The sequence below is a fragment of the Tasmannia lanceolata genome, unplaced genomic scaffold, assembly GCF_043159265.1.
Source record: "Tasmannia lanceolata isolate RefF3 unplaced genomic scaffold, GAP_Taslan_0.1 ptg000023l, whole genome shotgun sequence".
Classification (NCBI taxonomy): domain Eukaryota; kingdom Viridiplantae; phylum Streptophyta; class Magnoliopsida; order Canellales; family Winteraceae; genus Tasmannia; species Tasmannia lanceolata.
In genome coordinates this window covers 6,136,426-6,148,575 of record NW_027518700.1, presented here as the reverse complement: position 1 = coordinate 6,148,575, position 12,150 = coordinate 6,136,426, and the positions used below count along the sequence as shown (strand labels likewise).

Here is a 12,150-nt window from a genome sequence, read left to right as displayed (position 1 = left end):
TTGCAACGAAAAACGAAGACCACCAAGGCACTACACCTCTCTCGGACATTTCATCGAACACTTGGTCTGTGCTTTGAAGAAGACAAAGAAACGAAGACAAACAAGGCACTACACCTCTCTTAGACATTTGAGCAAATAATTGGTGTGTGCATTGAAGAACTACATAAAAGACAGAAAACAATACATAGAAGACAATGTAAAAAAAGAGATGACAAGAAGACAACAACAAGACAAGCACAAGAGAACGACAAAAAACAATACAAGACAACACTCCCCCTCAAGTTGAGACCGAAGGCCTTCAACTTGCCACGAAAAGAAGACAAGCAAGGTGCAAAACCGCTTTGAGACATTTCATCAAACAATTGGGGTGCACTTTGAAGATGAGATGAGAAGACAAAGACCATAGGCCAAAAAGATATAGAAAAGAGAAAATAAAGAGAGATTTGGAGTGGAGGAGAACCCAAAATGGGTTTACATGAAATGAGTTTGATGAAATGAAAGAGAAAGAGTGAGATTTTAGGGAGTTGGATAAGGAAAGAAAAGAAATCAAGGGTTACGGACACACAAAACAGCGTGGGAGAGTTTGCGCATAGAGAAAACAAAGAGAAAAAGATGGATTTGAAAGAGATATTTAGGGAGAGGATTTAGGAGGAGAGAGATTTCTGAAAACAAAAGGGAACCGAGGAAAAGAAAAACCACAACAACGCTATACGCAAAAAGACGAGAGATAGAGAGAGGTAATGACGTGATGGATAGAACCCTTCTTCTTTCTTCCCTAGGAACTTTGCTCTGATACCATGTTAGAAATGAGATTAGGGATAGAAAGAGAAAGAAGAAGAAGAGTAGAGATATGGAGTGTCTCCACTAGGGAGCTCCTCATGTAAATGATGTATATAGGCCCAAACAAGGGCAACGATGTACAATGACTACAATACCCTCTACACTAAGTAATGACTAAACTACCCCTAATACATGTTATTCAACAAGGAGGAACACGATAAAGGATCTCAATTTATCAAGAGTATGGTGATTTTCAATCAGTTTTGAGGTTACTTTTGACAATTTTCTCGGTAAATTAAAAAAAAAATCATATTTTCAATTGCTATGTGGGGTTTTTCGTAGGAAACCGGCTAAAGCAATTATTTTATTTACTGAAAGAAAACATATGAATGTAAAGTGTTGTGGTCGAGTTTGAAGTGTCAGTATTAGTTTCTCGAATAAGTTGCTATCGTCCCGGACATCATCTCCTTGATTCTTTTCACAAGGAGACTAAATCTGACCTTTTTCTCCCTTATACGTGCCTGTTTGTGGATTGATTTACGATGCGGGACCAATAACTTTGGGTTTCCATTTATCAAAGTAGAAGAAAGTTAATAATTATTCAGAGGCTCACAATTGAAAGAGATCACTTTACATTTCGACTACATAAGCTATCAGGATGACAGTATTTCCATATAAACCCTCTGGATGAAACACTCAGTGAAATATTTTACAGAACATAATATAATCCAAAGGCTCCGGATGAAACACCCAAAACAATAACCAAGAAATCTCACTCCCATGATTATATCACGAGATGAACTTTTCCTAAATGCATGAACTTCTTCACAGAATTACAAAGACATCTTCTATAGATAATCAAACCACCCATTATGATATCATTGGAAGCCCTCATTGGACATATTCAGTAAAAAAATGAACCGCCAATATCAAAATCATTAGAAGTAAACATTGAAGAAAGTCACAGAAAGGATGATAGATCGTAGACATACTGAGAGAATTTCAATGTCAAAATTGGCCCTTTCAAGCTCCATTTCTTTCAATTGCAGTGTCTGCTCAACCAGGCCATTATGGGCCATTGCCTTGCCCAAATCCTTTGATTCACGCCTTCTATCAACATGTGATTCACGCCTTTTATTGGCAAGTGAGTCACGCTTGCAAATGTCACGTTCAAGAAGAGTCCTCTGACCATGCAAGTGCTTTATCTCACGCTCCGCATGTGCTTTCTCACTCTGGACATGCAAGGATTGGTAACATATAATTATGATAAATTAAATCAGTACAAGTAAGGGGTCAAGCAAGCAAAACATGGAAAAAGGAAAAAGAAAATACTCCAATAAATTACAAAACCTCAAGTTTGATTTTGTCCTGAATAGTGTTCTTAAGCTTAAATTCTGCATCTTTCAATTTCAGCTTTGTTTTTTCTAGCTCTTTTCTCAAGGTTTCCTTCTCCTTGGCAAATGAAGATGATGACAGGCATGAAATATCCTTACGGAGGTTTTCAATTTGAGAAATCAACTCATCTTTCTCCAGATCATCCTGCTCGCGCAGATCCTACCACAAAAATTGAAAGCCTCAGAATAGAAAAATACCTCTCAAGACATATGAAGACAAAAGACTGAAGAGTGGCTTACCATCAAGACCTTTTCAGAATTATGTAGTTCTAACTTAAGTTTCTCTATCTGTTTCCGGTGATCAATGGACTGATTGTACAAGACAAGCTGCATTCAAACAAATTTTGTGCAAGTAAAACCTCTAAAATGGTTAAGCATTTAATATAAACAACAATACTCCACTATATCAAGATTTATTGCAATTACCTTTTCCCTTTCAAGTTCAACAGCTTTCTCTCGCATAAAATTGTGTATCTTCTCATGGTCACTAATGATAGACTTTAACTGTACAGTATTTTGGGAGGGCAATGACTTGAGGTCCTGTAAATTTCAGAATGGCAATAAAATAAGCTTGGTACATGAATGGGAAACCAAAGGAAGTTTAAATAGGCCATATCATCATAACCATGATGGAACAAAGGAAAAAAGTATAAAGAAGCTCATGTTCATGAATACATAAATGCATACAAATATTATGTACGTATTACCAAAAACTGAAAACTTCGTGATTACATGCACCAGGATATTATGCAGAAATTTCATTATAACTTGCACACAAAAATACTGTCCCCGGACCATACCAAAGATAAGGGGAATGGACGGAAGATGGAGGCATTTTCACCACTCTTTCAGGGAATCCTTGGAGAGAACCTCCAATTAATTCTCTTGTTGCAGCTCAAAACGACAGAGCATCTGATTTGTGTGATTTTCAATGTTGAGGTGAGTTTTAAAAAATATTGTTTTGCCAAGTGCCAACTATTTTGCTTTCTAATGCTTAAGACTACAAGTATATTCATGGTGTATAATTTGACTTGATCTAAGCCTGATTATGCCTGAATATTATTTCGCATTTTTTCTTCATTGAGCTGTTGTCTCCATTTACGAGGTGGCTGGTCGGACATGCGACAGACCAGCCGCGAAATGCCTTTTGCGATGGACGCAAAAAGGCATTTCGCAGGTGGTCTGTCGCATGTCAGACCAGCCACCTCACAAATGGAGAGTAATTATATATTATTCCTGTACATTCTAAGTTTATATTGATGTTTGATCAGTGAAAACAACCTTTAAATGATTGAATGATACCTGGTTCCTAATCCATCTTAATTTCAGATCATAGAATCATAAAAATGTCTTGATACAGTAAAACTATGAAAAGAAAAATAAAAACGGATAACTTATACAGTCAAGAACAGGTTGTTAGGTTCGAATCAGTTGGACAAGACTAAAATGTCAAAAAATTTAAATTTACGCTACAGAACTTATTGATTGGCTTTGATTTTTTACTAGTTTTTAACATTATGAGTTAGAAGGGGTCTCCACCTCTGGTAGTTGGGTGCATTGAAAATATGTATGGTTTGGTGTTTCAGAAGACATAACAAAAATAAGTAAAAAAAACAACATAAGTTGCACTATTAATAAACATATTAGTCATTTTGTAATGTTTTGGAGGGTTTCTGTAGCATAAATTGATAGTACAACAACTAAATCAAAAGGATTAGTAGAACAATAATATGTGTACAACAGAATAATAACAAAAAGCTGTTTCATGAGTATTTTACCATGAATATATTTGACAAAAGGGAAAATCTTTGAAACAGATCTTCCACAAGAGAAGAAATATCATCAACAACGTTCTTTGAGTGATGAATTTCCGACTCCATTCCTTGGACTTCCAGGGACAGCTCGATCAAGGAATCAGCATTAACCTCCTAAAAGATGTATAAAATATGAATTCTGTTCCACTAAAAAAATACGAATTTCATTTGCAAAGAAACAGAAATGCCCCATGTTAAAGTATAAAAGATAAATAACGCCTTTCTCCAATAGCTTAAGCTATTGGAGAAGTTGGTAAGTTAACATGGTATCAAAGCAAAGGTCTCGAGTTCAAACCTCCCGTATAGCAAAAATCCACATGCCATGGTCGGCCCAAGGTGGGACCACATGTGCCACGTGTTTGCCAAGGGGGCCACACGTGCGGGGGACTGTTAAAGTATAAAAGATAAATAACGCCTTTCTCCAATAGCTTAAGCTATTGGGAGAAGTTGGTAAGTTAACACCCCATAAGATGGAAGATTCCCCAAAAGATGGGAAAAAAAAGACATTTAAACACTGACTGAACACATCGAAAAGTCTTAAAACATTCTAGAAAAGAAATGAGAAAAAAAAAAGAGGAAAAAAAGATAATTATAGTGGGAGTGGAAATTATGGCATAGAAAGTGTACTCAGATAAGGTGGCAGAAAATATCCACCTCAAATGATCCCATTGATGCCCTTGAAGAAAGTTGCTCATGAGCCACTCTAGCTTCCTCGCGTGCATCTAGAAGCTCTTGTTGGAGCTAGGATAAAGAAAAAGAAAATGTAACAATTTAAAAAAACTAAAATGTCAGAGAATACAGAAGTGAAAGGAGATTGAACAGCTCGAAAAACGAAAAGGAGAACAAAAAACCAAATTGCTACAGGCCTTCAAATATTCTATGCAAAAAGAGCTATCATCAAGATTAAACTATAGATTTGATATGCAGCAATTCTAATATGTCTTATCCAGTGGCAACAACTGTATAAAAAATGACAACATCCAAAATTAGATTTAGCTTCAAACATTATAGTATAAAAAAAATCTGCCAAGAAAGACTACAAAATTCATGCAAGCTCAAGGCCACAAATTCCAGAAATATTTTGACACACAAGTAGACCACGTAATATGCCCTTTTCTTTCAAAATAAAAATAGACTTCCACTAAAAAGAAGAGCATACCAGTCAAAAATTGCTATTAAAAAAAAAGACAAAAATAATAAAAAACACCAAAATATAGTACCAATTAGGATTGAGTGGGGAACATGATGGAATGAACAAAGCATGAAAAGAACACAACAACAATTTTGCAGGGATTTAATCAATTAATTATGGAAAATGAAGCTTCAAATGAAACAAACCACTACACAATGTTAAGAGCAGTATGATTTAACAACAGTTGCTTGATTCCAAATGAGCTCCAGGACTTGCTCCCTGCACCAGTCGAAGGCTTCATTCCAAACGGGAAAGTAGAGCTAGTAAGCATACCTCTTGCACTCGACAGACTCGCAGTACTTCCTCCCCGTTTCGGCCCTCTCGCCCTCCACCACCTTCAAGTATTTGTTCTGCATCCTGGTCATCAATTTTGAGGCCACCTCCCGAACTGCCCTCGCATCCTCGGTCATCTATTCTGACATGCGAGGCAGCGCATGTCATTAGGTGTTTCCGTGTTTGATGTTTTCAAACTATTATGGATGGTTGTATTGCTTATATAATGATTTCTATTTACATATTTGTGCTTATTCTAGCCTTTCCTGAAGTTTCATCTTTAAATTCTATCATTTGCATATGTTTTCATATGTTTCATTCATTTTATAGGATGTCCACTGTTCACATCAAATTTTACATGCATGAAAAAAAAAATCACATATAAAATGCATTCATACCTCTTGCGAGAAGAGGTTTTATTAATTTTGGTAGGGATCGTACACTTCCAGCTTTATTGGCCGTTATTTACATTTCTTGAAAAAAGAAAATACCTTTGATTATCAATCAAGAGGTTCCCTATCTAAATACAACTTTTAATTAATTATCCTTCAGAAATATCTGATTTTGTTAACAGATCTTTTCGGATGAAATTTTTTTGTCTTGGGGACTTTCTACATCTTCTCAAACTTTCTTCATTTTCCTTTGGAGAGGCGTCATCTTTATCGTCATTCTCCTCCAAGAGAAAGGTCTTCTCCATTTAAGGAGTCTCTGGGATCCTAAAGGGACTTTTAGAGAGTCTCTAGAAAGATATTCTAAAGGGATTTTTTTCTTTCTCCCGACGGAGAAAGGTCTTCTTTCTTTTAGGGATACCGTCGTCTTTATCTTTTGAGGGGGAAACCGCCGTCTTTATCATCTTTTTCCCGGAAGAGAAAAGCCTTCTCCCTTTAGGGAGTCTCTGGGAAGAGATCCTAAAGAGACCTTTAGAGAGTCCCTGGAAGAGACTCTAAAGGGATTTTCTCCATTTTTCTCATGAAAGAGAAAGGACTTCTTTCTTTTGGGGGAACCGCCATCTTTATCTTTTGGGGGAAACAACAATCTTTATCAGCTTTTTCCCAGAGGAGAAAGGTTTTCTCCTTTTAGAGAGTCTCTGGGAAGAGATACTAAAGGAACCTTTAGAAAGTCCCTAGAAGAGACTCTAAAGGGATTTTCTTCATCCTTCTCATGAAAGAGAAAAGTCTTCTTCCCCGAAGAAAATCTGCAAAGGAAAGAATGAAGAAGAAAAAAAAATTGTTAGCCAAATCTTTTCTCACCTTTCTCCTTCTCTTTCTTCTGTTTCTCCTTTCGCGTAGCTTTTTTCCCCAAAAGATCCGATCCTTTGCTAAAGGATCTTCTCTCTATTTATATAATTCTCTTGAAGTGGTTGGCAACTGCCACATCACCAATTTTCTCTCAAATTCAGGATCTCCACTTCCCCTTTTGTGGGGAGTTACGTAACTTCCTCTTTTTTAAAAGTGGATGACTCATTGCTCCCTTTGGGAGAGTTCTTTTGTTCCCTAAAATTTAGGATTTTTTTTTTTTTTGGTAGATTTGTTTTCTTAGTCGTGAGTTCTTTTTTGTTTTCTTTTTATTAAAGTTCTTTAACTTTATGTTTATCCATTTATTTTAGGGAATAGCATGCGTAATCACTCATTTTTCTATCGTCTTACTTTAATAAGGGGTTTTAATATTATGCCTTTTTTATAAAATTTCAAGTCCAACATCCACCGAAACCAAAACTTTTCCGTTTCCATGGCAACCGAAATCGAAACCGAAACCAAAATTTAAAACCTTGTTTCAGGTACTCATTGACGTCGGCCTTCAGACGTTTGATCTCCTCTTCTTTTTCCTCGACTAAGGCTGAGGCCCTTGTCTCGAGCTCCACGACCTTCTTTTCGACCACGTTGACCCTCTTGTCAGCCTCTTTGGTCTTCTTCTTGGCCACTTTGAGTTTGTCCCAAGCCGACTTCTCCTGCCTCAAGGCCTAATCACTCACGGCCTCCGACATCTTCAGGTTGGCTTGTGCCTTCTTCAGCTCGGCGTCCATTCAGGCGCACCTTTCTGCCAAGCTGACAAGCCGAGAAATGCAGGCCCTGGTGATGACGAAATCCACAGAGAGGAGTTGGCTATAATGGAATCGCCTAGGGTCAACTTCCACACTGGGTTGAATGGTTCCCGGGGCTAGTGAACCTCGAGTCAACATTGTTGCTATTGTTGTTGTCGTTGTTGTTGGCCTGATGCTGCTATTGTTGTTGATCACTTCTGTTATTGTTGGTGTTGCTACTGTTGGTCTGCCGAATTTACACGACAGCACCGTCGACATCCCCTTCACGGTCGGAGTCCATGACGCCCCAGGTAAGATAGGTCTCCCGGAGCCGAGACCCTTAGAGGCGTCCCTGGCCGACGGGGCCAGCTTCGAGATCTTGGATGACCTCTTGTCAGTAAGAGTCGAATCCCCTGGCCTCTTCTTACCATCCTTCGCTTTCTGTTTCTCCTGCCCCACCACCTTCTCTTTCCTTATTTGCAAGCCGATCTCTGCATCCTTCGCGGCCTGCTTCTCTTTCTTTGCCTCCAACGCCTCCTACACGTAGGACCTGAGAGCATCGACCATAATCCTAATGTCCATGGGGGTTGATTCTACAAAAAGAAGAGATTGATCAGTGTTCGGCAGAAAATAACAAAAATCGAAAATAAAAGTCAGATAGGACGACTACCAAGCTGGCCCCCGCTCGGTCCCGCATCAGCTGCACCAGTGACGACCATCTTGGCGCTATCTAGACGGACGACTATTAGCTCGATCAAGGGAGGAAGAGTCCTGATCAGTATAACAAATTCGAGTAGTGACTGACTCAAGCCAGCCTAGACGAGATCGGGCTCGACAAAGAACTCAGCCAAGGTGATTGGACCGGCACCACTTATCGCTTGTAAGGTTCTGTTGAGAGAGGTAGAGAAAAGAGAGAAAGTAAAGATTGAGAGAAAAGATTGAGTTAGGGTTCTCCCCCTCACTCATGTAATATAAATAATAAAGAGTGAAGTACAAAGACAAGTATGCCCTTGGGCATTACAATAAAGACCTAAAGACCTGTTAACACTCCCCCTCAAGCTGGAATGTAGATATCTAACATTCCTAGCTTGTTACAATTATCAACTAACTTAGCTCTACTTAGAGGTTCCGTGAACATGTCTGCTAATTGATCTGTAGATCTGGTAAACACAGGAGATATGTAGCCTCGCTGAATCAAATCTCTAATGAAATGACAATCCACTTCAATATGTTTGGTCCTCTCATGGAAGACTGGATTCGTGGCAATGTAAATGACGGATTTGTTGTCACAGTATAACTGAGCTGGAGAAGGAGGAGGAAATCCAATCTCTGAAAGTAAGGAACGTAGCCACATGAGTTTGCCACTCGTATGAGACATAGCTCTATATTCTGCCTCGGCACTGGATTTAGACACGACATCTTGTTTCTTACTTCTCCATGAAACAAGATCACCTCCAATAAAGGTGCAATATCCTGTAGTAGACCTCCTATTAGCCGGAGATCCTGCCCAGTCTGCATCAGTGTATCATTCAATTCTCTGGTGCCCATACCTCTGAAATAAAAACCCTTTACCTGGCGAACTCTTCAGATATCTCAATATCTGAAGTACAGCCGCCCAGTGTGAAGTGCGAAGTGAGCTCATATGCTGGCTAACAGCGTTAAATGCAAAGGTAATATCTGGACGTGTAACGGTAAGATAAATGAGCTTACCAACTAAGCGTCTGTATCGCCCTTGATCTTCTAACAGGACTCCCTCCTCAGGGAGTAATTTCATATTCTGATCCATAGGAGTTGAGGCAGGCTTGACTCCCAAACAACCTGTCTCATCAAGAAGATCCAGAACATACTTCCTCTGTGAGAGGTAGATACCCCTAGTCGAATAAGCAACCTCAATGCCCAGGAAATACCGAAGACGACCCAAATCCTTAGTAGAGAACTCTGTCTAAAGGAAGGATTTGAGCCTCTGAATGCCACCTGTATCGCTACCAGTGATAATGATATCATCGACATATACTATCAACAGAACACAACCAGCATGAGACTGAAAACTGAAGACAGAGTGATCAACTGCGCATTGCTTCATGCCAAAGTGAATAAGTGTAGCACTAAACTTCCTAAACCAGGCTCTCAGAGATTGTTTGAGACCATAAATGGATTTCCTCAAACGGCAAACAAGAGAAGATCTCTCCCCCTGAGCAACATATCCAGGAGGTTGCTCCATATAGACCTCTTCCTCCAAATCACCATGAAGAAAGGCATTCTTTACATCCAAATGATGAAGATGCCAGCCATGATTCACAGCAAGGGATAGCAGGACACGGATCGAAGGAATTTTTGTCTGCGTGTACCCTTTTGCAACAAGTCGAGCCTTAAGGCGCTCAACTATGCCATCAGGAAGGTGCTTGACTGCATAAACCCAGCGATAACCAACTGGGCGAGCACCTTATGGAAGAGGGACCAAATCCCATGTCTGATTGGCCTGAAGAGCCTGCATCTCAAGATCCATAGCTGCCCGCCATCCTTGATGATCAAGTGCCTCCTGTAGAGTCTTAGGTAGAGAAAGAGAGGACAAAGACGAGACAAGAACATACTTAGTCACTTAACATACTTGATGCCTTTCTTCGGATGGGACGGAGTGCAGTCGAGACAATAAAGGCCATCCACCTCATGGCCCGAGCCACTCGTCCTCCCAGTCGAGAGATCCTGAAAAAGACAATATGAAGGAAAAAATGAGATAGAACAATGAAGATGCTTTGTTGATTGACTAACAGAAAGTAAACTGAAAGGTGACTTAGGGACACATAGCACAGATGATAATGTAATGCCTGGTGAAGGGGAACAAGTGCCAACACCAGTGATAGCAGAGGTACTCCCATCAACAAGAGTAATAGAACGTGAAACAATATGATGAAAATCATGTAAGGATGACTGGGTACCTATCATGTGATGAGATGCTCCCGAATCAATAATCCAGGAGCTAGAAGTAGAGAGGAACGAAGCAGGAGAACTACCTGGCTGAACAAGACCAGCAGTAGGAGAGCGGCTGGCAGATCTGAAATGCTGTAGCTCATTATAGTCGGCACGAGAGACGACCATCTGATCGATCTCAGTAGCCAGTGGTGTCTGTGAGGGGCTATCAATAGGAGCAGTCGAACCTGGAAGGGCAAGATGTGCAGTACGGCCCTGACGAGGATCTAGAGTGTGACGCAGCTCAGGACGGAGATCAAAGCATCTATCGTGATAGTGACCCTTACGCCCACAATGAGTACAATAGGGCCGAGCTCGACCTCCACGGCCACCCTCTAGGCCGCTGCCACGTCCGCCTCGGCTAGTATCGCGACCACGATCGCGACCAAAAGTGCCTCCTCCTCGGGAAGGGCGGTCAGCGGCACCATAAGCAGCAGTAGTCGAGACATCCACGGGAGTAGGAACAGTAATGCCAAGTGCACACTGCTGAGCTTGTAAAAATACCTCCTGAAGAGTGGGTACAGTACCAGACCAAGGATGTGCTGTCGAAGATGAGCGAACTTTGGTCCAAGACCCTCAAGAAAATGAACAACACGGAGCTGATCCTGCTGTCTGGCTGCCGTGGTAAGATCAGTGGTGAGAGGCATAAGAGCATCCAGCTGCTGGCAATAGGAGACAAACTGTCTGTAGCAATCATGGACTGTAGAATCACCGCGCCTGTGACCCACCCATCCAGCGCGAGTAAGTGTCGCAGAGACGGGCGAGATTCCCCTCACTAGAATATAATGCCACAGTGTGCTCCCATACCTTTCTGGCAGTAGGGAGATCCATCATGGTGCTAGCAATGGCAGGGGTCATACTCTGCCATAGAAGTGTACGAACAAGGGCATCATCTACATCCCAATCATCAAAGATAGGGTCAGTCTCAGGAGGGGGATCACGACGAATAATAGAAATCTTTCGTCAGGCCTTCAGATATGTCTCCAAAGCAATCTTCCAAGTCAAATAGTTGGATCCATCAAGACAGGAAGTGGTAATCGGTGGGAATGACGCATCCACCGAAAACAAAGACGACGACGTAGCCTGACGCAGCTAAGAAATAGTAGCCATAGCTGGAGTACGAATAGTAGGGTCCTCAATACTAGGTGTATCTTCCATAAGAGACCGGGAAGAAGACTGAAGAGGACTAACAACGAGCAAGTAGAGACAAGGATGAAGACTATAAGCAAGCTAATAAACCGCGGCTTCGTGAGGACAACATATGCATAAGGGAGGCATGAGACAGCCGCACAACATAAAGACAAAGTCGAGACAACTCCGAACTACAAACATCGCAATGATGTAAGTACAAATCCAGAACAACACCATAAAGATAGTGATCAACCTGAACAAGAAAATCTAGGGCATAACTATGACCCAAAAGAGGAAGAAGAGATTATGATGCAGCAGATTAGGGCAAGGAAGAGTGGGGAAAAGAGGGTACTGTAGCAGGAATTGTAGCGCTATACTGTAGCGATGTACTGTAGCAGTACTGTAGCGGGTACTGTAGCGGTTTACTGTAGCAGTAATGTAGCGGGTACTGTAGCAAAGAATGGAGGGGTTATGGTTAGGGTTAGGGATGGAGAAGATGGAGGTTGAGGTTGATGGAGAAGATGGAGGTTGAGGTTAGGGTTAGGGAAGAAAAAGAAAGGAAGAAAGAAGGAAAGAGAA

At 40.8% G+C, this 12,150-nt stretch overlaps 1 protein-coding gene across 2 annotated transcripts in view; it reads right to left on the bottom strand.

The window, feature by feature from the left end:
- The window catches only part of LOC143856543 (P-loop containing nucleoside triphosphate hydrolases superfamily protein), a 52,370-nt gene that overhangs the window by 12,465 nt on the left and 27,755 nt on the right, over positions 1-12,150 (bottom strand). For both annotated transcript variants that reach the window (XM_077366795.1, XM_077366796.1), the window contains 6 exons: positions 4,643-4,729; positions 3,953-4,102; positions 2,601-2,714; positions 2,415-2,501; positions 2,131-2,334; positions 1,773-2,012 (listed from right to left, as the gene is read on the bottom strand). In XM_077366795.1, the coding sequence (XP_077222910.1) occupies positions 1,773-2,012; positions 2,131-2,334; positions 2,415-2,501; positions 2,601-2,714; positions 3,953-4,102; positions 4,643-4,729 (882 nt within the window). The remainder of the gene's footprint in view (positions 1-1,772; positions 2,013-2,130; positions 2,335-2,414; positions 2,502-2,600; positions 2,715-3,952; positions 4,103-4,642; positions 4,730-12,150) is intronic.